The 27,941-nt window shown below is 37.9% G+C and overlaps 1 protein-coding gene across 3 annotated transcripts in view; it reads left to right on the top strand.

The window, feature by feature from the left end:
• BLTP1 (bridge-like lipid transfer protein family member 1) overlaps positions 1-15,456 on the top strand; it is a 207,168-nt gene extending 191,712 nt beyond the window's left edge. For all 3 annotated transcript variants that reach the window (XM_055550342.1, XM_055550341.1, XM_055550340.1), the window contains 6 exons: positions 701-952; positions 1,632-1,835; positions 3,554-3,748; positions 4,175-4,309; positions 12,835-13,000; positions 14,702-15,456. In XM_055550342.1, the coding sequence (XP_055406317.1) occupies positions 701-952; positions 1,632-1,835; positions 3,554-3,748; positions 4,175-4,309; positions 12,835-13,000; positions 14,702-14,918 (1,169 nt within the window). In that variant the 3' untranslated portion in view covers positions 14,919-15,456. The remainder of the gene's footprint in view (positions 1-700; positions 953-1,631; positions 1,836-3,553; positions 3,749-4,174; positions 4,310-12,834; positions 13,001-14,701) is intronic.
• The last annotated feature ends 12,485 nt before the right edge of the window (positions 15,457-27,941 follow it).

Here is a 27,941-nt window from a genome sequence, read left to right as displayed (position 1 = left end):
GAGGGCCAACTTTAAGTAATACATGGATTTTTGACTTTGTGGAGGTTCAGTGTCCCTGTATATCAACCCCCATGTTGTTCAGTGTTCAACTTAGTGTCTGATTAGCTCTCCTTGAACTTTAATGTGCATCTGAAACACCTGGAGATCTTATTAAAATGCAGATTCTGATACAGTAAATATGGATAGACATAAGAGTGAATTTCTAACAAGCTCCCAAGTGATGCTGATGCTGCTGGTTCTCAGACCTCACTTTTGAGTAGCAAGGTTATAAAAGATTTTTTTTTAAGTACTTAAAATCAGGCATCTGCCTTTGATATCTAGGTCTTCTGATCACTGGTTTACTTAGCCCCTCTTCTGTAAACTAGGTGTTTTCTCTAGATGACACACCTCGTTTATAAAGTTACTGTGAGAATTGGATAAAATTTCATGCAGGCACTTTATAAATCATTATTATAGAAGCATTAGTTGTAATTATTATTATAAGATTGTTACTTTCCTTAGTTCTATCCATCTTTACACAGCATCTTTTCCAAGACTGTATTCTTATTAGCTTCTGCTTACTATTAACCAGGGACTGAACTGTTTTATCCCTTATCTGAGTCACTTTAGTTGTAGAAAGTAGCCATGTGCTGTCTTCCTACCCAGCACTCAGGATGTTCATGAGATACTTTGGGATAAATGGTTCTTTGTTTTCTTGCAGTGCTCGATGCAGCTCATCATCGACATTGGCCAGGAGTATTGAAGGTGGTGTCAGGATGCCACATATCCTTATTTCAGATTCCGTTACCTGAAGATGGAATGCAGTTTGGAGGATCAATGAGCTTACATGGAAATCATATGACACTAGCTTGTTTTCATGGCCCAAATTTCCGTTCAAAATCCTGGGCCCTTTTTCATTTAGAGGAACCAAATATTGCTTTTTGGACTGAAGCTCAGAAAATATGGGAAGATGGTAAACTTCCATTTTCAGCTTTCACTTTTACCCATCTTCTTATGTGATTATATACGACAAAGTAGTTTTCTTTTCCCGTATCATTTGTCTGTTTTCTTATGATACTTCTGAAATCCATCTCTATTATTATGTACCTGACATGTTAAGGAGTTTACTGCCAATGAGTCAGTATCTATAAAGACTGGCACATGTTAAAGGGCTTGTTTCTGAATTTACCATCTTATTCTGTTTTTTACTTAGGCAATTAAATTTCTGCTGCCATGGCTGGTCATAGTTAAGTCATAGTTATTGTAAATATTTCTTAGAGAAACATGAAGAGAAGACAACACACAGTGGTAGTGTAAGGAAACTAACTGCCAGTCAGGACTATTTTACAAAACTTTTATGGACAAAGCTGTACTTCTACCTCTATTAACAGTTTCTTTTAGCTTTAATTTTCTACTCTCTGATATCTTAATGATGAAGGAAATAAGTGGTTGATGTTCTTCATCTTCTTGGGATAAATCCAGTTATAACTAAAAGAAAAAGAATTTTATTTTTTTTCTCGCTTAATGTACTCCCTGTTTTTACACCTTCTCTATGTATGACTTAACTAGCTGAAACTATTGCTCTAGGGCCACAACTCTTCTTCCATCTAAAATATAGTTTGTTACATTAAGAAACTTGTTCCCCCCTCTAGGCTCTAATGATCACTCTACATATATTGTACAAACACTGGATTTTCATCTGGGCCACAATACCATGGTTACCAAACCGTGTGGTGCTTTGGAAAGTCCTATGGCAACAATAACCAAGATAACCAGGCGTCGCCATGAAAATCCACCCCATGGAGTAGCAAGTGTGAAAGAATGGTTCAATTATGTTACGGCCACAAGGAATGAAGGTTAAAAGTTTGATTCCTTGGAAAGATCTGTTTTGTATTCTCTATTTTTGGTTCTGTTGTCTGTGTTTAGAATTTAAGTTAAGTGGAGGGAGCATTAATTAAAGTGGAGAGAGCATTTCCATTTCTTTCAACAAGCTTCATTTTATTCCAGCACCATAAGTAGCAATATTACTACATGAGTCAACACCCTAGCAGTGCCACATCTCATGGACTAAAATTATTTTCAATGTAACTGAAAACATTCAAAATAAAATTGGTTTACATAAGTGAAATTGTTTATTATAATTTGAAAATATATTTTTATACTGATGTTCACAATTGGAGGTTTGGGAAAACCAATATGATATTGTAAAGTTTAAAAATAAAATAAAATAAAAAAAACAACTAAATAACAGAATAACACAAAGTTCAGATGGCTGGAATAAAATGAAACTAAATATTAGTATTCCAGTGAAGTCGTAAGTTTAATAAAGAGTGCTTTTGATGAATTTTTCATTTGATTAGATTCACGGGTCTCGCAGTAATGCAGTCATGAAAATTCTTATTCTGTGGTTGTTTTTCTGTTACAGTTTAGAGTACTGCTTTGTATCAATCATTTCATCTGTACTGAAAAGCTGACTAAACTGAGACATGTTAAGACTTGAATGTTTTGCTTAAAAATGACTTCCTTTCAGAGTGGAAAAGAACATGGCTTGGGCCTCATGGAAAATAGTTACTATGCATTGGCAAACCTAGGGATCAAAGACTGTTAAAAAATGTTCTGAGAACAAAGGAGGATAAGGAAGTAAATTAGAAAATTCTGCATATATTGATTATTCTACCTTCTCAATAAGAGACTTTGGGGGAAGGAGTTCTTTTGAACTGGGATACAATGGAGGGGCTGTTAGCATACTGAACTGCTACCTGTGTAACTAGAAAATGCTAATTTTTATGACAACTCTGTTGGCATATATAGCACATATACAACATATAGCAACATAGCACATATGTTGGGGAAACTCAGGACTTATACCTAGTCCCAAGATCGGGGTTGTATTTAATCATACCTTATAAGAGAGAATTATTTAACCTATGAAAAACTTTGAGCTTAATAAAGCTCTTAAATTCAGATATGATTTCAATTGAGAGTAATATTCAAAGAAACAAAAATCAAAATGTATTGGATTTATCCAAAACCATGTTATAACAGCTTCAGTATTGAGAATATTGACAGGCGCAGTCTTTACAGTCTAAGCCACTAAGGAAGTCCATTGTGTATGGATATATATATAAATACATGTGTCCATATTTATATCTGGGGGCTTCCCAGGTGGCGCTAGTGGTAAAGAATCTGCCTGCCAGTGCAGGAGATACCAGAGACTCAGGTGCAATCCCTGGGTCAGGAAGATCCCCCTGGAGTAGGAAATGGCACCCCATTCCAGTATTCTTGCCTGGAAAATTTCATGGACAGAGGAGCCTGGTGGGCTATAGTCACAAAGAGTCAGACACATACGACCGACTGAGCACATGACATGTGACTGAGCACAGCACACATATTTGTACCTATATAGGTATATAACCAGTCTCAAAGCCAAAGCTTTAATATGCCTCTTTTTTAAAAAGTCTTCATTTTCCATCTTTTGAAATGATAAAAGTTCTGTATACCAATGTCATGACAGCTATATGCTTACCCATGCCTATTAATTTGATTCTTACTGTCTTTATTATTATGCTTGTAGAGCTAAACCTGCTTCGTAATGTTGATGCTAATAACACTGAGAATAGCACAACAGTGAAGAATTCTAGTTTGCTCAGCGGATTTAGAGGAGGTTCCAGCTACAATCATGAAACAGAGACAATCTTTGCACTACCAAGAATGCAGCTTGACTTTAAATCCATTCATGTTCAAGAACCACAAGAACCTTCATTACAGGGTATGTGGAAAACAATCTTTAGTTTCTAAAGTTAACTAAGAAAATTCTACAGGATCTTCAAGCTTCCTTTTTTCCTCAGAGATTATTTTTGTTTTATAATGAAACTGATTTTCTGGTTTAAACTGATTTGTATTCTCACCAGCTGATGATGTCTGGCAAAAAATGTACTCCACTTGTGCCTCTTCTTCCTCAAATGGAGCTAGCAGGACTTCATTCATTAGGTTTTTATGAGGAATAAATAACATATACTTCTATAATGCTCGTAAATTATCATCATCCTCCTATAAATCACATACAGAAACTACTGGTTTCTCTATAGTTGCATTTAAGTGGATGGCTTTACATGGACCCATGTAAATCCCTTGTTAATGGGAAGAGGGACTTATTTCAATAATCTTTTAATATAGAAGAACTCTGCCATTGCAGATGCCAGCCTGAAGCCAAAGGTAGAATGCAGTGTGGTGACAGAGTTCACTGACCACATCTGTGTGACGATGGATGCTGAGCTCATCATGTTTCTTCATGACTTAGTATCAGCTTATCTTAAAGAAAAAGAAAAAGGTGGGTAACCCAGTTGGTTCTTTTCACTACCATTTATATGAATTTGACCCAGACTTGCCCATGAGTGTCCATGAGTCTCTGGCAGAGGCGTGGGTCCGCGGTGGCCTGCTGCAGGCTTGGAGGCACTGAGTATAGCAGCACATGCATGGGACTTTTTGAAGGAGGTCAACATTATCTTCACTGGCCCATCAAAACCAGACCCAGTTTACCCCTCAGTCAGTCTCTACCATCAGGAAGCTTCCAAAAGCTTCTTATCCTTCTCCATCAGAGGGCAGACAGAATGAAGACCACAATCACAGAAAACTGACCAATCTGATCACATGAACCACAGCCTTATCTAACTCAGCGAAACTATGAGCCATGCCAGGTAGGGCCACACAAGACGGATGGGTCATGGTAGAGAGTTCTGACAAAACGTGGTCCACTGGAAAAGGGAATGGCAAACCACTTCAGTGTCCTTGCCTTGAGAACCCCATGAACAGTATGAAAAGGCAAAAAAGTGTGGCACTGAAAGATGAATTCCCCAGGTCGGTAGGTGCCCAATATGCTACTGGAGATCAGTGGAGAAACAACTCCAGAAAGAATGAAGAGACAGAACCAAAGCACCACCACCACCCAGTTGTGGATGTGATTGGTGATAGAAGTAAAGTCCGATGCTGTACAAAGCAAGATTGCATAGAAACCTGGAATATTAGATCCATGAAAGAAAAGTGAAAGTGAAGTTGTTCAGTCGTATCCGACTCTTTGCGACCCCATGGACTGTAGCCTACCAGGCTTCTCAGTCCATGGGATTTTTCCAAGCAGGAGTACTGGAGTGTGTTGCCATTTAGGTCCATGAATCAAGGCAAATTGGAAGTGGTCAATCAGGAGACGGCAAGAGTGAACATTGACATTTTGGAATCAGCAAACTAAAATTAACTGGAATGGGTGAATTTAATGCAGATGACCATTATATCTACTACTGTGGGCAAGAATCCCTTAGAAGAAATGGAGTATCCATCATAGTCAACAAAAGAGTCCAAAATGCAGTACTTGGATGCAATCTCAAAAATGACAGAACGATCTCTGTTCATTTCCAAGGCAAACCATTCACTATCACAGTAATCCAATCTGTGCCCCGACCAGTAATGCTGAAGACGCTAAAGTTGAAAGGTTCTATGAAGACCTACAAGGCCTTCTAGAACTAACACCTTAAAAAGATGTCCTTTTATTATAGGGGACTGGAATGCAAAAGCAGGAAGTCAAGAAATACCTGGAGTAACTGGCAAATTTGGCCTTGGAGTACAGAGTGAAGCAGGGCAAACGCTAATAGAGTTTTGCCAAGAGAATGCACTGGTCATAGCAAACATCCTCTTCCAAGAACACAAGAGAAGACTCTACACATGGAGGTCACCAGATGGTCAATACCAAAATCAGACTGATTATATTCTTTGAAACCACAGATGGATAAGCTCTATACAGTCAGCAAAAACAAGACTGGGAGCTGACTGTGGCTCAGATCATGAACTCCTCATTGCCAAATTAGACTGAAATTGAAGAAAGTAGGGAAAACCACTAGACCATTCAGGTATGATCTAAATCAAATCCCTTACGATCATACAGTGGAAGTGACAAATAGAGTCAAAGGATTAGATCTGATAGAGTGCCTGAGAACTATGGACAGAGGTTCGTGACATTGTAGAGGAGGCAGGGATCAAGAGCATCCCCAAGAAAAGGAAATGCGAAGAGGCAAAATGGTTGTCTGACAAGGCCTTACAAATAGCTGTCAAAAGAAGAGAAGCTGCAGGCAAAGGAAAAAAGGAAAGATATACCCATTTGAATGCAGGGTTCCAAAGAACAGCAAGGAGAGATAAGAAAGCCTTCTTCAGAGATCAATGCAAAGAAATAGAGGAAAACAACAGAATGGGAAAGACTAGAGATCTCTTCAAGAAAATTGGAGATACCAAGGGAACATTTCATGCAAAGATGGGCTCAATAAAGGATAGAAATGGTAGGGACCTAACAGAACCAGAAGATATGAAGAAGAGGTTGGCAAGAATACACAGAAGAACAATACAAAAAAGATCTTCACGACCCAGATAACCACGATAGTGTGATCACTCACCTAGAGCCAGACATGCTGGAATGCGAAGTCAAGTGGGCCTTAGGAAGCATCACTACGAACAAATCTAGTGGAGGTGATGGAATTTCATTTGAGCTGTTTCAAATCCTGGAAGATGATGCTGTAAAAGTGCTGGACTCAATATGCCAGCAAATTTGGAAAACTCAGCAGTGGCCACAGGACTGGAAGAGGTCAGTTTTCATTCTAATCCCAAAGAAAGGCAATACCAAAGAATGCTCAAACTACTGCACAATTGCACTCATCTCACACGCTAGCAAAGTAATGCTCAAAATTCTCCAAGCCAGGCTTCAATAGTATGTGAACTATGAAATTCCAGATGTTCAAGCTGGATTTAGAAAAGGCAGCGGAACCAGAGATCAAATTACCAACATCCGTTGGATCATCTAAAAAGTGAGAGAGTTCCAGAAAAACATCTACTTCTGCTTTATTGACTATGCCAAAGCTTTTGACTGTGTGAAGCACAACAAACTGTGGAAAATTCTTCAGAAAATGGGAATACCAGACCACCTGACCTGCCTCCTGAGAAATCTGTATGCAGTTCAAGAAGCAACAGTTAGAACCAGACATGGAACAACAGACTGGTTCAAAATCGAGATGAGAGTATGTCAAGGCTGTATATTGGCACGCTGCTTATTTAACTTATATGCAGAGTACATCATGAGAAATGCTGGACTGGATGAAGCACAAGCTGGAATCAGGATTGCCAGGAGAAATATCAATAACCTCAGATATGCAGATGTCACCACCCTTATGACAGAAAGTGAAGAACTAAAGATCCTCTTGATGAAAGTGAAATAGGAGAGTGAAAAAGTTGGCTTAAAACTCAACATTCAGAAAACTAAGAGCATGGCATCCAGTCCCATCACTTCATAGCAAATAGATGGGGAAACAGTGACAGACTTTATTTTGGGGTGCTCTAAAATCACTGTAGATGAATGTAGCCATGAAATTAAAAGATACTTGCTCCTTGGAAGAAAAGTTATGACCAACCTAGACAGCATATTAAAAAGCAGAGACATTACTTTGTCAACAATGGTCCATCTAGATAAAGCTATGGTTTATCAAGTGGTCATGTATGGATGTGAGAGTTGGACTGTGAAGAAAGCTGAGCACCGAAGAATTGATGCTTTTGAACCATGGTGTTGGAGAAGACTCTTGAGAGTACCTTGGACTGCAAGGAGATCCAAGCAGTCCATCCTAAAGGAGATCAGTCCTGAATATTCATTGGAAGGACTGATACTGAAGCTGAAACTCCAATAGTTTGGCCACCTGATGTGAAGAACTGACTCCATGGAAAAGACCCTGATGCTGGGAAAGGTCCAAAGATGTGAGAAGGGGACGACAGAGGATGAGATGGTTGGATGGCATCACCAGCCAATGGAGATGAGTTTGAGTAAATTCCAGGAGTTTGTGATGGCCAGGGAGGCCTGGATTGCTGCAGTGTATGGAGTCACAAAGAGTCAGCCACAACTGAATGACTAAACTGAACTGAACTGATATGAATTTTTATAGTCCAGTGATAAAATGAGTGGAATGTGTCTCCTTCCTCTGTGAGTTACAAATATCAATAAAATGTATTAGTAAGACTGTTTGATAGGCTTTCTGAGTATCTGCTAGGTACAGGGCATTTTTTCCTAACTATACCTCAAACTGAATGATGTTTTATACTTTAAAAATGTTTCCATATATGTCATGTATATTATCATATCTGGTAAGATATTATCACAAAGTTGGAAAAAAAACCTCTTTGAGGAAATATTGCTAGTCAAAATGACTAGAGAACCAACTATACTACATAATAAAGTTAGCAAGTTATATACATAGATGGGAAAATTGAATTAAAGAAGATAAATCTGTTTGGAATGCACAGAACATTATAGATAAATTCAGTTCAGTTCAGTTGCTCAGTTGTGTCCAACTCTTTGCAACGCCATGAACCGCAGCACACCAGGCCTCCCTGTCCATCACCAACTCCCGGAGTCCACCCAAACCCATGTCCATTGAGTCGGTGATGCCAATCAGCCATCTTATTCTCTGTCATCCCCTTCTTCTCTTGCCCTCAATCTTTCCCAGCATCAGGGTCTTTTCCAATGAGTCAGCTCTTCGCATCAGGTGGCCAAAGTATTGGAGTTTCAGCTTCAGCATCAGTCCTTCCAGTGAACACCCAGGACTGATCTCCTTTAGGATGGACTGGCTGGATCTCCTTACTTAGCTCTTAGTAGTGGTGTCTTGTTTTTATGAGTAAAATAACATTGGTTTCCTTGCTGGAAACTTAAATGTTTACCCACTAAGAAACACATGGTCACCCTAATATCCATGTGCTGTTGGCTGAATACAATACAATGAAATAAAATACTCTGTAGCTGTTTAAAAGAATGAGATAGTTTGAAATGTCATGAAATGGAATGCTCTCCAAATATATTGTCTTTATTCACTCAAAAATATTTATGTACAGCTATATATGAATATACAATGCTAAAAGGTGCTTTTAAAAAATGCTTGGAATAGGTCACACTGTAATACTGCTTCATTTTTTCAAGAAGATAAAACTATAAAATTTATCTTGAAGATATTTCAAAATAGCCTCACGATGAAATGTTTGAGTGAAGAAAATATAGATTATCAAAAGACCACATGGAAAGAGTGCAAAAGTAGCATACTTAAATTGAATTGCTCTTCCATTACTGTTTAATCTAGATGTACCAAACATTCAGGGAGAATGAAATCAATAATATGGATAAGAGAAATTTATGAGATATTTCAGGTAAAATGATAGCAAATATATAACAAAATATTATATATAATATACATGGATATACATATTCTTGCCTGGAGAATTCCATGGACAGAGGAGCCTGGCAGGCTACAGTCCATGGGGTGCAAAGAGCCAGACACGACTGAGCGACTAAGCACAACATCCATAGATCCAGTCTTCAAATAGAGTAACAGCATATACCAGACACTGTTTATCCTCCTGGTTTTCTCTCTGCCTTAATATTTAAACTTCATGCGGAGAAACAGATTCTAAAGTTCTTTGAAGTTCAATATTATCTTAGTGTACCTAAATACAAATGCCTGCCAGATTTCTTTCCCTCAGAAATTATGTGGAACCTTTGTCATTTTATGAAATACTGTGTTTGTTTTCCATAAACTGTATTTCTTTTCAAAAGTGTATTTTTTATAGAAATTGTTCTAAGAACTTATTTCAGTAAGAAAGAGGAAATATTTGATTATCGAAATTACAATAACAAAATTATTACCTAAAGATATAAACATCTGAATGCAGAGTTCCAAAGAATAGCAAGAAGATATAAGAAAGCCTTCTTCAGCGATCAGTGCAAAGAAATAGAGGAAAACAACAGAATGGGAAAGACTAGGGATCTCTTCAAGAAAATCAGAGATACCAAAGGAACATTTCATGCAAAGATGGGCTAAATAAAGGACAGAAATGGTATGGACCTAACAGAAGCAGAAGATACTAAGAAGAGATGGCAAGAATACACAGAGGAACTGTACAAAAAAGATCTTCACAACCCAGATAATCACGATGGTGTGATCACTGACCTAGAGTCAGACATCCTGGAATGTGAAGTCAAGTGGGCCTTAGAAAGCATCACTATGAACAAAGCTAGTGGAGGTGATGGAATTCCAGTGGAGCTATTCCAAATCCTGAAAGATGATGCTGTGAAAGTGCTGCAACTCAATATGCCAGCCAATTTGGAAAACTCAGCAGTAGCCACAGGACTGGAAAAGGTCAGTTTTCATTCCAATCCCAAAGAAAGGCAATGCCAAAGAATGCTCACTCTACCGCACAATTGCACTCATCTCACACGCTAGTAAAGTAATGCTCAAAATTCTCCAAGCCAGGCTTCAGCAATATGTGAACCGTGAACTTCCTGATGTTCAAGCTGGTTTTAGAAAAGGCAGAGGAATCAGAGATCAAATTGCCAACATCCGCTGATCATGAAAAAAGCCAAAGAGTTCCAGAAAAGCATCTATTTCTGCTTTATTGACTATGCCAAAGCCTTTGACTGTGTGGATCACAATAAACTGTGGAAAATTCTGAAAGAGATGGGAATACCAGACCACCTGATCTGCCTCTTGAGAAATTTGTATGCAGGTCAGGAAGCAACAGTTAGAACTGGACATGGAACAACAGACTGGTTCCAAATAGGAAAAGGAGTTCGTCAAGGCTGTATATTGTCACCCTGTTTCTTTAACTTCTATGCAGAGTACATCATGAGAAACGCTGGACTGGAAGAAACACAAGCTGGAATCAAGATTGCCGGGAGAAATATCAATAACCTCAGATATGCAGATGACACCACCCTTATGGCAGAAAGTGAAGAGGAACTCAAAAGCCTCTTGATGAAAGTGAAAGTGGAAAGTGAAAAAGTTGGCTTAAAGCTCAACATTCAGAAAACGAAGATCATGGCATCCGGTCCCATCACTTCATGGGAAATAGATGGGGAAACAGTGGAAACAGTGTCAGACTTTATTTTTCTGGGCTCCAGAATCACTACAGATGGTGACTTCAGCCATGAAATTAAAAGATGCTTACTCCTTGGAAGGAAAGTTATGACCAACCTAGATAGCATATTCAAAAGCAGAGACATTACTTTGCCAACAAAGGTTCGTCTAGTCAAGGCTATGGTTTTTCCTGTGGTCATGTGTGGATGTGAGAGTTGGACTGTGAAGAAGGCTGAGCGCCGAAGAATTGATGCTTTTGAACTGTGGTGTTGGAGAAGACCCTTGAGAGTCCCTTGGACTGCAAGGAGATCCAACCAGTCCATTCTGAAGGAGATCAGCCCTGGGATTTCTTTGGAAGGAATGATGCTAAAGCTGAAACTCCAGTAGTTTGGCCACCTCATGCAAAGAGTTGACTCATTGGAAAAGACTCTGATGCTGGGAGGGATTGGGGGCAAGAGAAGGGGACGACAGAGGATGAGATGGCTGGATGGCATCACTGACTCGATGGACATGAGTCTGAGTGAACTCTGGGAGTTGGTGATGGACAGGGAGGCCTGGTGTGCTGCGATTCATGGGGTCACAAAGAGTCGGACACGACTGAACGACTGATCTGATCTGATCTGATGGGGATTTTAATTATAAATAAAAATATTTCAATAGCTTTAAGTTGTTTTGCTTTTAAAAATTAAAGCAAGTTGTTTTGGCAAAAATAAATATAAACATGCCTTAGAAAATTCTTAACAGCATGTTTAGAGCAGAATCAACATATTTCCAGAACATCAAGATTAATTATACTGTGTCCACCACAATAAACAAAAGCAGAGTAACAGAACAGCAATAACTGAAGACATCTGTATTCTGATGTGGTATAATAGTACAGCTTCATTCCTAGATTAATTCCCTATCAATATATTATCACACCGCTGCTGCTAAGTCGCTTCAGTCGTGTCCGACTCTGTGCAACCCCATAGACGGCAGCCCACCAGGCTCCCCCGTCCCTGGGATTCTCCAGGCAAGAACACTGGAGTGGGTTGCCATTTCCTCCAATGCATGAAGTGAAAAGTGAAAGTGAAGTCGCTCAGTCGTGTCCAACTCTTAGCAACCCCATGGACTGAAGCCCACCAGGCTCCTCCGCCCGTGGGATTTTCCAGGCAAGAGTACTGGAGTGGGGTGCCTTGCCTTCTCCATCACACTGCTGCTGCTGCTGCTGCTAAGTCACTTCACTCGTATCCGATTCTGTGCGACCCCATAGATGGCAGCCCACCAGGCTCCCCCATCCCTGGGATTCTACAGGAGTGGGTTGCCATTTCCTTTTCTCACACTGCTAGTTAACAGTTATAACCAGAGGTACATAATACATACTATGTTTCATAATATTTTATGCCCAATTTGTGTGTTTAAAATCTGTGCCCTATAGACATCATACTGTATTTATTAAAGATCATATGTAAGCTACCTTTGTCTCCAATTTTATTTTAAATATATCTTTTATGATGTCTTCATTTTTCATAAAGCATTTATTTGAGTACTCAACTATGAAGAGTGAAAAAAAAGTGCTTACCTAAAAAACTCCTGTTAGTACCGTTCATATATATATATATATATAGCCATTAACATTAAAAAACCATTGAATTATACACTTGAAATGAGTGAATTTTATCTCAATAGAGCTATTTAAATAACTTTGATATTGTCTTTCTCCAAGAAATACCAAAAATTGGCACTTATCTATGGCTTATTTTAAAATACTACTTTTTTTTTTTATAATGGGATATTTAATCATAGTTCTGAATAATACTTTTCAAGAAATGTAATTAAATGAGGCTTTGGCCAGTTCATAAATAAAAATAGAGCCAATTACTTTGTTCATATAGTGATTTAAAATAAATTTGTAATACATATTTGCAATATTAACATGTCATTTTCATTATAGCCATTTTTCCACCTCGGATTTTATCTACTCGACCAGGACAGAAAAGTCCAGTTATCATTCATGATGAAAATTCCTCTGACAAAGACAGAGAAGACAGCATCACTTACACTACTGTGGACTGGAGAGATTTTATGTGCAAAACGTGGCATCTAGAACCCACTCTTAGGTAAGTAATGGGTGTATATTTTTACCTATTTCCTATGAGATTATTATGAGAAAAAGGTTATAAATAATTCAGTAGGTTAAATGTGGTTTACCAACAAATATTTTCATGTTAATCACTTATAACCTCTACAGCTGCTGACTTTTTGCTTTTCTGATGTGGTGTGATAGTACAGCTTCATTCCTAGAATAATTCCCAATCAATATATTATCACACTGCTAATTAACAATTATAACCAGAGTCACATAATACATATTTCATGTTAGTTATCTGTATTTAATAGAATTTGTGGAAACCAAATACAAGCACTTTGGTATTAATAACACATATCCTTATGAGAAATAGTAACAGTGTCAATACTCAGGAGAAATATTAAGATACTGCAAAGGTCCTAGTGCAAAAAACTAGTATATATAAATATCAAATATAATGAAATTGACTTATCTTTTAATTTAAAATGAGAATAAAAATAGTTAAATTTGCCATAAACATTTATTTTTCTTCTTTTGAAAACTATAAAGAGACTAGTTAAGTTATATGATATAGTAGTGGAGAATATGGTTAAAAATCTCTGCTCTAAGCTCAGCTATATAGCATAGTGGCTGAGTGACCTGGGCCAAAGGATCTAACTGTCTTAGGTGCCTCATATGAAGATTTTGGAAAATGGTATTACCTACCTTATACGGTTGTTACAATGGTTACATGAGTTAACTAATGCAAATTGCTTATAACTGTTAACAGTTTTAGCAGACTAATGATTAATACCCTCTTTTTCCCTACCTAAGTTCAGGATCAACTGAAATAGTGAGATGCAGCTAGAAATCAAAATGACACCTTTAATACTGATAAAGCTGATAACAGAGAATGTTGTTTAGTGTCAGGCAACAGTGTCTTTCTATTACAAAGTCCAGGTTTGGACTTACCTACAGGGTCTCAATGATACAGAGCTCAGGGGGGTTGGGGGTTGGGGGCAGAGGAATGCTAGAGTTGTGCAGTCAGCAGACCTGCTTTCTCACCTAGTTACAGGCAGCCATAAACAGTCTTGAGCTAACTATTTGGGGACCTGTTCTTGAAAAATCTCTGGCATGGAAGAACAGTTTAAGACAAATGGCTCCAAAAGAGTAGGTGGTGAGGAGGGTACTTAATTACCCTACTCATTTCCTCTGTTAATTTGCCAAGTAGATAAACCATCAGTAAGGGGGCAGAGAAAGACCAGGAATATTCCATTAATGCTGTTCTTCTATATGGAAGGAAATATGGTTCTTCTTCAAAGATGTTTAGCACATAGCAAACAGTAAATTTTAGTCTTTTTTCCCCCCAGCTTTATTGAAGTATAATTGAGAAAATAGATATTTTAAGGGTATAACGTCATAATTGGATATACATGTAAGTCATGAAAAGATTTCCCCCACCCCCATAAAGTTAATCAACATCTTTGAGTGAAACAGGTGTCCTTTAAAGGTTTTAAGAAGACCACATAACTTGAGGCCTAAACTAAATTAATCACAATGAAATACACTAAACTCCATTGCTGTGTAGGCTCACATTTTTTGAGTGCTGTTATAGTGAATCTAGGAATTATAGGTTAGATAATCAGTTGTATCTACTGAAAATATTTTTCTTGAGCATACCGTGGAGGCTTAGGGATGTTCCTGAACCTACCTTCAGGACGTCATTAATAATAATGATTTATAATTATTTTAGATTAATTTCTTGGACTGGAAGAAAAATTGATCCAGTAGGCGTTGATTATATTCTTCAAAAATTGGGCTTTCATCATGCCAGGACTACTATTCCTAAATGGCTTCAAAGAGGAGTCATGGATCCACTGGACAAGGTTCTGTCAGTTCTTATTAAAAAACTCGGTACTGCACTACAGGATGAAAAGGAAAAGAAAGGAAAAGACAAAGAAGAACACTAAAAAAGTAACTTAATCTGTGAACAAACTTTGATTCTGTCCGTTAAGCTTTATTACACTGGAGTGTTGGGGTGGGTGGGTTTGTATAATAAAATTATTTTAAATATAACTTTAAAAAATTTAATTTTGTGGCCATTATATTAAGTTTGTAACTTAACCTGTTTGTTCTAGTTCCACCATTCTGTACACAGTGAAGTATTGCATGATAATGTAAATTTTGTGAAAAACTAGATTAAAATATACAAATCTGTTCAGCAAGGTTTATAATTATATTATGTGCAATATGATTCCTGCATCTTTAAAATATTTTCAGAATAACTGTGAATTTCCTTTGTTATTGGCCATAACTTTAGAAAAAATCTTGTTGATACTGTGAGGGATATTTTTTTGGACATTAATTGCTTTTTCTTTTTTATTTTAAATGTAGACTTGTATAAATACTTATTGTATATAGTTTGAGTAACTGTGATATGAATAAATACCACTAAAGTATTGTTTGTAACTATTGTAATAAAGTCACAATAATTGATTTCAGTCTATAGTTGAGATTTTTCTTCCTTTTATAGTTTATTTTTACAATTAATAGATGCCCCTCCTGTGTCAGTTACTGTGTCAGTTAATTATTTCATATAAAATAATACTTATAAAAATTAGCTCTGGGAGAGGCATAGCAGAGGCTTCAGAAATACTAGATTTTGTTCTGCTAAGCTACTGGTGAGTACACAGCTCTTCTATTATACTGTGTTCTTTACACATTTATATGTATTCTTTGTGTATATGAATTTGTATACTATACATATAATAAATAAAAAATTGTAAAGGAATAGCAAAATATAACATTCAAAGGTAGCTGTAATACTATTAATCACAACTCAGGCTTGAAATCTAGCCAATTTTTGAAATACAGTTAGTTGGATCAACAGTAGAACTGAAGTACCATGAGCTAGAAAACACCTCAAGAAAGCCTCTGGTGCAGACTTTTGTGCTTCTTTTCTCTGACAGATTAAAAAACAACTCAAGAGTCAAGACACTTAGCCACAGGTATGTGTGTGCAGGTATGTATGTAAATACGTATGTATGATAAGTGTTGGTGGGAGAATTAAGAAGTGCTATGTATGGTCACACAGCAATTCAGTAGCAGAACTAAAACCCTAGAGTCTAGAGTCATAATTTTGTATTTCCCCAAACCATCTTATGCATCATTTTCCTGATCTCTGTTTCCCACTTGGCACTTCTAGCGTTGGGAGCTATACATGTATATTATTGCTATTGGTCAAGCTTACCAGAGAAGTATCTAAGATAGTTACTTTATAAAACAAGTAAAAAATTTTTAAATCAGTTCCTTGAATTGCACTTCAGGTATTAACTCTCTGCTTCAAAGAAACAGTGTGCTAGTAGTAAGTTCTAAATGTTAAAAATTTCCCATGGTCTTTATGTTGATATGGAGATTACCAAAAATGACAAGTATAAACTCTGTTTCTGGCCCCTACTGTGATAATGCTTTAAAAAGAAAGCTGCTGTGGCGGATTCATTTTGATATTTGGCAAATCTAATACAGTTATGTAAAGTTTAAAAATAAAATAAAATTAAAAAAAAAAAAAGTATCACAGAAAAAAAAAAAAAAAAAAAAGAAAGCTGCTGCTGGAGCTGTGTGCATGTTAGGTAGTGTCTGACTCTTTGCCACCCCGTGGACTGTAGCCCACCAACCTCCTCTGTCCATGGGATTTCCCAGGCAAGAATACTGGAGCAAGCTGCCATTTCCTCCTCCAGGGGATCTTCCTGATCCAGTGACTAAACCCGAGTCTCCTGCACATGGATTCTTTATTGCTAAGCCACCTGAGAAGCCCATAAAAAGAAAAGGGGAATATAAATCTAAAACTGTTCAAAATTCCTGTGGCTTTACTGGACAAAACTATGAGAAAAACATATTTTGGGGGACACTGCTAGTAGGAATGTAAATTGGCACAACCCCAATGGAGGACAATTAGGCAAGAGCTATTAAAGACATATAATCTCTTCTTGAACAGTCTCATTCATTACTGGGCATTCTTTATTATGTGTGAAATAATTATGTAAGAATATTCACTGCAGTATTCTTCATAAATGATTGGAAACAATTCAAATGTCCATCAATAGAAGACAGATTAAATGGCCCACTTAGTGAAATAGTATGCAATTATAAAAAAAAAAAAAAAGAACAATCTCTAGTATTTATTCTTGAATCAAAAAAGCATGATACAGCTCTATGTAGATAACAGTTTCCAGGCAGTCTGCCAAAATTATATTTTGAGTATCATGTACCTTACCCTAGTCTAGTAAATCACATTATACATCTAAGATTTTCTATAAAATTCCAATGATGTAACAAAATTAAAAGGATTCACAAACTATCTAAAGAACAATTTTTTAAATTACCTATTTGTGTTTTTCTTTCTGAAGACACAAATAGGTAATTTAAAAAATGGTTCTTTAGATAGTTTGTGAATCCTTTTAATTTTGTAGAAAGAAAAACACCAATACAGTATACTAACGCATATATATGGAATTTAGAAAGATGGTAACAATAACCCTGTGTACGAGACAGCAAAAGAGACACTGATGTATAGAACAGTCTTATGGACTCTGTGGGAGAGGGAGAGGGTGGGAAGATTTGGGAGAATGGCATTGAAACATGTAAAATATCATGTATGAAATGAGTTGCCAGTCCAGGTTCGATGCACGATACTGGATGCTTGGGGCTAGTGCACTGGGACGACCCAGAGGGATGGTATGGGGAGGGAGGAGGGAGGAGGGTTCAGGGTGGGGAACACATGTATACCTGTGGTGGATTCATTTTGATATTTGGCAAAACTAATATAATTATGTAAAGTTTAAAAATAAAATAAAATTAAAAAAAAAAATAAATTACCTATTTGAAACACCAAATACAGATCTGCAGTAACAGTCTAAACTACCAAAGCAATACCTGTAAAATACAGTAAAAATCAATTACTTGAAAACATTTTATACAATATTCAAGAACATATGAAATGAAAGCTCAAATTTTAAACTTTTAGATTCAGTTTTACTATTAGTGTTATGTTCTACAGACTACTGTAAGAATTTCTAAACACAAACTCTCAATTGCTATACTTCTTACAGAACATTAATAATTCAGTGACCTCAGTCCATGGAGTATGCTAAACAGAATTGCTCTAGAACTTTCTCTATCCTCACTAAGGAATGGTGTCTTCTAAAGTTTAGTGGAATAAACCTGCTTGCCTGCATGGGCTTATAATCTATGTTAAAACTACTGGTAGCACCGTACTTGGAATGCTATGCCCTTCACACAGTGAGAGTTAGTTACCCATCTCCCTTTGTCTCTAGCACATTGTCTAAGGTCAGTTGAGAATCTCTTTTTGTTGTTTCCATTTGGGACCTCAAGCATAGACTATCCTTAAATATTTAGACGGATAGATAGCCCTCAACTGAGCCCAGTACTCTGTAAGTTCTGGATTTGTGAATTTTGTCTGCTTTACCTGTGTAGGTCAGAGCTGAGCAACTCAAAGCCCAGGAAAGGCTCTGAACTCAAGTTCAAATAGTTTTTTCAGGCAATGATATGTGATAAGCCCCAGCAAAGCTCTCAAAAGAACCATCAGATGTTGGGAGGCATTTCTGAAGTGAAATGCTGTTTAAAAAAAAAAAATGCCAAAGAGAGAGAAAATGCTGTCAAGGACAAGCTGACAATGGCAAGAAGACCCTGGTCATTGGGTGTATACCCAGTGGTCTAGATATGGGGGGTGGGGGGGGGGCAGGTAGTGGGTAACAGGAGGTAACAAGAAAGCTTGAGTGCTCAGAATGAATACAGGTTGATCAATCAGGTAATCAAGTCAACTGCCAAGTAAAGTGGTACAGGATAGACAAATGGCTAAACTACCTCTGATAAGCTCCTTTCCCTAGGCTTCATGTTTCCACTAAGTGCCTTTCCAGAATATAATAACCCAATTTCTCTCCCAACTTGGTGTTCACTACTCCCCAGAAGTGACCTAATCCATTTGGGTGCTCTAGAGATAAGAAAATGAGCTAAGCCTATTCTCATTTCACCTTCTGAAGCCAGCCTGTTTGCAAGGAGGATGCAATTCTGATTTCCTCCCTTGTGCGTACTGTAAGGGGCAAGCAAGTTGGGTTTGTCCAGTTTGTGTTACTAGAACAAGGAAGTTTGTATATTTAGAGAGTGACAGCAACCCCATTTGGCCAGACAGCTGAGCACATTTTCTAATTTAGATTCATTAGGCAATAAAGCTGGCTTTTAATATCCATAACTCTGATATGTGTCTCAATGAATTTCAACCTTTGGAGAGGAGGAAGCAGGTTATTTATTGATCTTAAGCATAATAGTTTTCTTTTTAAATACTTTACTATTATTATTGTTAGTATTACTTTAATATTAGTGTCTTGTTAACAGGTTTATTCATTTTTTTTAAATTTTATTTTATTTTTAAAACCTCAAACACTGTATTAGTTTTGCCAAACATCAAAACGAATCCGTTTTTAACAGAATGAAAATTTACCTACCTTACGATGAAAAAAAGCTGATGCCCATGGGTTTCACTAGTTTTTTCATTACCCATATGCAGCTGGACTTAGAATGGTAGACTAGCCTATTGAAGATCCAGTGATTTCTCAACCTAAGAAACATATAGCTGGGGTGGTACCCTACACAATGTAGTAGATGTTTTAAACTTGTGTTCAGTGTCTCATACTGTTACCTCTCAGAAGATATAGATCTGATAACAGAGTTGAAATATAAAGTATCTCCTTTCACTATTATACCGAACAAGCACCTTCAAAATGTATAGCTTCATCCAATTCCACTGAAAACAGCTCTCAGTATCCAAGGGAGGAATGTTTCCATGAGGAACACACAGCAGTCTCATTAAATTAGAATCTGAGGATGCCACCTAGTTATTTGGGTTTTAAGATGCCAATTGGTTGAACTAGAAAAGGTACTGGGTACAGAACTGATTGTTTTATTAATAATTGTGGGGAAATAGGGTTGCTGCTACAAATGGGGGCAACATAGATCACTCCAAGGCAAACCCTATTAGTGCCTCTAAATGAGTGGCAGAGTATAGCAACCACAGGCATCTCTGTTAGCACTCACATCTCTCAGAAAGAAAGATTATCTTGGAAGATATTCTCAGTGTGTCTCCCACATTTCCACACATTTTGCAAGCAAGACTCTTAACCACTCTCTGTTCAGAACTGTATTTTCAATGATATTTGTACAGCCAACAACTCTGGAAAATAAGAGATGCTACCCAGCCCCAGAGCAAAGGGTAGATTCACCTACAGCCCTGGAAGATACAAGATCTCCTTTGTCATAAAAAAGTAAGAGTTTTTCTCAGTTGGTAAAGAATCCACCTGCAATGAAGGAGACTCCGGTTCAATTCCTGGGTTGGGAAGATCCTCTGGAGAAGGGATAGGCTACCCACTCCAGCATTCTTGGGCTTCCCTTGTGGCTCAGCTGGTAAAGAATCCATTTGCAATGCAGGAGACCTGGGTTCAATCCCTGGGTTGGGAAGATCTCCTGGAGAAGGGAAAGGCTACCAACTCCAGTATTCTGGCCTGGAGAAGTCCATGGATTATATAGTCATGGGGTCTCAAAGAGTTGGACACAACTGAGAGACTTTCACTTTCAATATGAATTAACTATTCATAACTCTTTTAACTTTTAAGTTCTTCTCTTGTAACACCACCTCACTGTGTGTGCAGCATTCATCTGGACCTATACATGCTGCTTCCATGGGACTTGGGGACAAGGAGAAACATTCAGACATGCTGATACCCACACTGTGAATAAAAAAGTTCTTTATCACTGACTCATGAATCTCATGTGTTCTGCCAACATCCATGAAGTTGAGGCAGGCTAACTTTAAAGTTTTCAAGTACTGTACAGTAAAACCAGAAATCCTCCATAGTTCCTGACAGATTATTCTACTGAATAAGGAGCCCCAATCATCTGAAATACTAACTGAAGGCAACTGACATGGAATGGGTGGTACAAGAAATATCCAACCACCATATGACCATTTGAAATGAGGGTTCTACCACCTATTTAACTTCTGTCTTAGAAGTTTTATATGTTAAATTGTGACAAACATTTAAAAGTTAACCTTTAAAATTTCAGTGCTTATTCATATATGAGACAAAATAATACCAAGCATTTACTGAGTAACAGGTATAGTGCTAAACTGTTTCTATCTACCAATTAATGGATTCCTCCCAACAACTGTGTGAAGTAGATGATAACCTGCTAATTTTGCAAATAAATTGAGACTCAGAGGAGTCTCAAGGAAAGGAGTCAGTGATAGTTCCTGGAGATAGCCAAGAAAATTATGTTAATTAGATAAGTTAGAAATAACATTTGTTCTTTAGGCCAAAGAAGACCCAAACCAAGGCCATACAGCTTGGTTAGCAAAGTGAAGGTGGACTTGAGCCCCACTTGCCCCCTTGGCTTGGTGTCCTCATTCACAACCTTACACTATGGCCTTGCTCCTGGGTTTTCAGCTTGTACAACTTGGTTAATGATGGTGTCGAGTATGAGATGGGGAATTCAGTATCCCACCCAATTCCCATAGTTTTCCTTGTCAAATTATAAGACAATCATGTCAAGTATGAAGGATCAAAGTACTATAGTTCAACAGTTCCCAAAATGTCCTTTAAATCACACAGTATATTCTGGCCATCTGATGTTTAGTTAACTTTATATCAGTATGTCAGAAGTGTGAAAGCAAGGATTTAAAACATGGTGTTTTTTCACTTACACTCTGGCACTCAATCATTTGTTTTTTAATATAAATATTAATATTTCCATATATTAAATCTAAGGCAGTTTATGAAAATCATATAGCAACACTCATATAGTTTTGAAATAAAAGATCATGTAAGTTAAATACTGAAATGCCTTAAACACTAAACTTTTTACTGTGTAATTCACTGAAAATAATGCAAATTATGTGAATTATCTGTCCCAGAGCCTCAATCAGGTAAATCTCACCTAAAATTTATCAATCTTCGGCTGTGTCAAAATTCTAATCACTTAAAAAAATGGGGCCCAAAACATCATACTACATCTCTACAGTATTCATATGCTAAACTTAACGTACTGTTCTCTGTGCAAGCATAGAAGCAATGACACTTTGGAAGCAATGAAACATAAAGCAACAAGTACAACTAGCTCTAAGATGTTAGTTTATCACTATCATTATCCAATAAAAATAACCAGGGGTTCCTGGAAAAATGGCCAATTTTAAGTCTAAGGGATGGAAAATAGAAGCATATTATAGTTCCAGAAAATAAATAAATACTTTTTAAAAATAGGAAGATGTCAAAAGGGTACAGGAGACTACAATGAAAGAGATCCCAGTGCTGGAATAATGTGAGCAACAAAATAATGAGTATTGGCGTATACTCATAATAAATATCAGTGGCCCCACACTAGCATGTAAGGGGAAGAATTTTTTCTTAAAATGAATTTCAAAAAACAAATATGAAAGGAATGAGAGAAACAGAAAATTACCATTAGAACCCCACAGTAGAAATTCTGGTTCAAGATAGTGAAGTAGGAAGATCCTGAACTTACCTCCTCCCACAGACACACTGAATGTACAGCTACATATAGAAAAACTTCCTCTGAAAGAAACCACAAAACTATAGCTGAGAGACTCCTACGCAACGGGCAATCCAAAAAACCCCAAATCAACACAGGTAGGAGCAGATGAGACACAATCTTGCTGAAAACTCCACCCATAGTGTGGTGACCCACAATCCATAGGAAACTCATGATTCCGAGCTTCCCCCTGAGGAGCAAAGGGTCTGAACCCCACATCTGGCAATTTCAAGACCCGTACCTGAGATACGAACTCCTAAAACATCTAGCAATGAAAGCCAATAGGGCTTGCATTCACAAAACATACAAGTTGCTGGATATAAAATCAGTATACAAAAACCTGGTGCATTCATATACACTAATAAAGAATTATCAGGAAGAGAAATTAAGAAACAATCCCATTTAAAATTGGATCAAAAAAGAATAAATTACCTAGGAAGAAACGATCTAAGAAGTTGAAAAATGTATACACTAAAAACTGTAGACACTGATAAAAGAAACTGAAGATGACACAAATAAATATTTGTGTGGAAACAGTCCAGTCTCATGGATTGAAAAAATTAATGTTGGTAATATGTCCATATTACTCAAGCAATCGACAAGATTCAATGCAATCCCTCTCAAATTTCCAATGGCATTTTTAAAACAAGGCAAGCAATATTAAAATTTGTGTGCAACAACAAAACATCCTAAATAGCCAAGGCAATCGTGAGAAATAACAAAGCCAGAGGCATCACACTTCCTAACTTTATACTATAAACTATGGTAGTCAAAACAGCATGACACTGGCACAAAACAGATGCATGGATCAACGGAGTAGACCAGCGAGCACAAAAATAAACTCATGAATTTGTGGTAAATTAATTTACGACAAATGAGCCAAGATATACAATGATTCAGTTCAGTTCAGTCGCTCAGTCATATGCAACTCTTTGCGACTCCATGAATCACAGCACGCCAGGCCTCCCTGTCCATCACCAACTTCCAGACTTCACTCAGACTCACCTCCATTGAGTCAGTGATGCCATCCAGCCATCTCATCCTCTGTCGTCCCCTTCTCCTTCTGCCCCCAATCCCTCCCAGCATCAGGGTCTTTTCCAATGAGTCAACTCTTTGCATGAGGTGGCCAAACTACTGGAGTTTCAGCTTCAGCATCAGTCCTTCCAATGAACACCCAGGACTGATCTTTAGGATAGACTGGCTGGACCTCCTTTCAGTCCAAGGGACTCTCAAGAGTCTTCTCCAACACCACAGTTCAAAAGCATCAATTCTTCGGCACTCAGCTTTCTTCACAGTCCGACTCGTACATCCATACATGACCACAGGAAAAACCATAGCCTTGACCAGACAGACCTTTGTTGGCAAAGTAATGTCTCTGCTTTTGAATATGCTATCTAGGTTGGTCATAACTTTCCTTCCAAGGAGTAAGCGTCTTTTAATTTCATGGCTGCAATCACCATCTGCAGTGATTTTGGAGCCCAAAAAAATAAAGTCTGACATTGTTTCCACTGTTTCCCCATCTATTTCGCATGAAGTGATGGGAACAGATGCCATGATCTTCGTTTTCTGAACGTTGAGCTTTAGGCTGTATATTGTCACCCTGTTTATTTAACTTATATACAGAGTACATCATGAGAAACGCTGGACTGGAAGAAACACAAGCTGGAATCAAGATTGCCGGGAGAAATATCAATAACCTCAGATATGCAGATGACACCAGCCTTATGGCAGAAAGTGAAGAGGAACTGAAAAGCCTCTTGATGAGGGTGAAAGTGAAGACTGAGAAGGTTGGCTTGAAGCTCAACATTCAGAAAACGAAGATCATGGCATCCAGTCCCATCACTTCATGGGAAATAGATGGGGAAACAGTGGAAACAGTGTCAGACTTTATTTTTCTGGGCTCCAAAATCACTACAGATGGTGACTGCAGCCATGAAATTAAGAGGCTTACTCCTTGGAAGGAAAGTTATGACCAACCTAGATAGCATATTCAAAAGCAGAGACATTACTTTGCCAACAAAGGTTCGTCTAGTCAAGGCTATGGTTTTTCCTGTGGTCATGTATGGATGTGAGAGTTGGACTGTGAAGAAGGCTGAGCACCGAAGAATTGATGCTTTTGAACTGTGGTGTTGGAGAAGACTCTTGCGAGTCCCTTGGACTGCAAGGAGATCCAACCAGGCCATTCTAAAGATCGGACCTGGGATTTCTTTGGAAGGAATGATGCTAAAGCTGAAACTCCAGTAGTTTGGCCACCTCATGCAAAGAGTTGACTCATTGGAAAAGACTCTGATGCTGGGAGGGATTGGGGGCAGGAGGAGAAGGGGACGACAGAGGATGAGATGGCTGGATGGCATCACCGACTTGTTGGACCTGAGTCTCAGTGAACTCCGGGAGTTGGTGATGGACAGGAGGCCTGGTGTGCTGCGATTCATGGGGTCGCAAAGAGTCGGACACGACTGAGCGACTGATCTGATCTGAAGCCAACTTTTTCACACTTCTCTTTCACTTACATCAAGAGGCTTTTTAGTTCCTCTTCACTTTCTGCCATAAGGGTGGTGTCATCTGCATATCTGAGGTTATTGAGATTTCTCCCGGCAATCTTGATTCCAGCTTGTGCTTCTTCGAGCCCAGCATTTCTCATGATGTACTCTGCATAGAAGTTAAATAAGCAGGGTGACAATATACAGCCCTGATGTACTCCTTTTCCTATTTGGAACCAGTCTGTAGTTCCATGTCCAGTTCTAACTGTTGCCTCCTGACCTGCATATAGGTTTCTCAAGAGGCAGGTCAGGTGGTCTGGTATTCCTATCTCTTTCAGAATTTTCCACAGTTTATTATGATCCACACAGTCAAAGGCTTTCGCATAGTCAACAAAGCAGAAATAGATGTTTTTCTGGAACTCTCTTGCTTTTTCCATGATCCAGCAGATGTTGGCAATTTGATCTCTGGTTCCTCTGCCTTTTCTAAAACCAGCTTGAACATGTGGAAGTTCATGGTTCACATATTGCTAAAGCCTGGCCTGGAGAATTTTGAGCATTACTTTACTAGCGTGTGAGATGAGTGCAATTGTGTGATTAGTCTTTCCAATAAAACTGGACAGCCCATGCAAAAAAATGAAACGAGATGACTATCTCACACCATACACAAAAATAAACTCAAAATGGATTAAAGACTTGAACATAAGACAAAAGCATAAAACTCCTAATAGAAACATAGGTAAAAGGTGAAAATAAACAAGTCGGACCATAATAAACAAGTCATACTAAAAAGTTTCTACATAGGAAAGGAAGCCATTAACAAAATGAAAAAGCAACCTCTGGAATGAATAAAAAATTTTAAATCCTATATCTGATAAGGGTTAATATCCAAAATATATAAAAAGCTCATAAAACTCAATAACAAAAACCTAATCTGATTTTAAAAACGGAGAGAAGATTTGAATATGTATTTTTTTCCAAAGAAGGTATACATATGGCCAAAAGGTACATGAAAAGGTGCTCAACATCACTAATTATCAAGGAAATCAATGCAAATCAAAACACAATAAGACACTAATTAACATCTGATAGGACGGTTATTATCTAAAAGACAATAACAAGTGTGGGTGAGGATGTGAAGAAAAAGGGAACTCTCATACACCATTGGTGGGAATATAAATCTATTCAGTGGCAATGGATAACAGTATGGAAGTTCACAAAAAATTAAATATAGAACTATGATATGATCCAGCATTTCCACCACTGGTTATTTATCTCAAGGAAATAAAACCAATAACTGGAAAAGATATCTGCACCCTCATGTTTACTGCAGCATTATTTACCGTAGCCAAGGCATGGAACAACCTAAATGTCCCTTAATGGAGGATTGAATAAAGGTGTGATATATATACATACAAGTGAATATTATTCACCCTTAGAAAGAAGAAAATGCTATCATTTGTGACAACATGGATTGACCTTGAGGGTTTTATGCTAAGTGAAATAAGACAGAGAAATATAAACACTGTATGATCTCACCTACATATGGAATTTTTAAAAAATGAGGTCATAAATACAAAGAACAAACTGGTGGTTGCCAGAGGCAAGGGGTGGGCATGTCAAAAGGTACAAACTTCCTGTTATAAAATAAATAAGTCCCGGGCATGTCACACACAGTATTTGCTACGATGTGTGTGAGTCACTCAGTCATGTCTGACTCTTTGAAACCCCATAGACTGTAGTTCGCCAGACTTCTCTGTTCATGGAATTCTCTAGGCAAGAACACTAGAGTGGGTTGTCATGCCCTTCTCCAGGGGAGCTTCCTAACTCAGGGATCAAACCTGGGTCTCCTGCATGGCAGGCAGATTCTTTACCGTCTGAGCCACCAGGAAGCCCAGTAGATCTTAAAAGTTCTTATCACAAGAAAAAATATTTATAACTGTATGTGGTGATATTAACTAGACTTGTGGTGACCATTCTGCAGTATGGACATATACCAAAACATATGTTTTACACATGAAACTAATGTTATGTGTTAACCGTGTGTGTTAGTCACTCAGTCGTGTCTGACTTTTTATGACTCCATGGACTGTAGCCCTCCAGGCTTCTCTGTCCATGGGATTCTTCAGGCAAGAATACTGATGTAGGTTGCCATTTCCTTCTCCAATGTGTTAATTATATTTTAATAAAAAAGAAGAAATTTAACTCTCAAAACATTTTAAAAAAGAATACCACAGTAAAAACTGCCTCAGGCAAAGTGAAAATTAATGAATCACACTCTAGGGCAAAACAGGATATTTTCATATCCTCAAATTATCTTCCTCGAATTACTTATTAATATGTTGGTTTTAACATATGTCCACAAACTCTGGGGCTTCCCAGGTGGCACTAGTGGTAAAGAACCTGCCTGCCAATGTAGGAAATATAAGAGATGCAAGTTCGATCCCTGGGTCAGGAAGATCTCCTGGAGTAGGTCATGGCAGCCCATTCTAGTATTCTTGCCTGGAGAATCCCATGGATAGAGGATCTAGGCTGGATATGGTCCATGGGGTCGCAAAGAGTCAGAAATGACTGAAGCAACTTAGCAGAGCACACCACAAACTCTGTGGTACTCCTCTCTCCAGAAGGTGGATCTCTATTTCCCTCCCCTCATGTCTTTGCTGCCTTCTAACAGAGTACAGAAAAGGGAAAATAGTAACTTCATAGTGGAGACGCCAGACACAACTTTAGCCAAGTCATCAAGATAACATCACCACTAATAGTTGCTGATATCATGTACTCTTTGATATGCCACAAGACGTGCACTTCACCTCCATCTTACCAAATATCCTTAATTCTAGTCTAACCAAGAGAAAACATCAGCAAATGTAAACTAAGGCCCATTCCACAAAATATCAA

Source organism: Bubalus kerabau, chromosome 16 (genome assembly GCF_029407905.1).
Source record: "Bubalus kerabau isolate K-KA32 ecotype Philippines breed swamp buffalo chromosome 16, PCC_UOA_SB_1v2, whole genome shotgun sequence".
NCBI lineage: Eukaryota > Metazoa > Chordata > Mammalia > Artiodactyla > Bovidae > Bubalus > Bubalus kerabau.
Note: the sequence above shows the minus strand (reverse complement) of the source record. Positions and strands in the feature narration are given on the sequence as shown.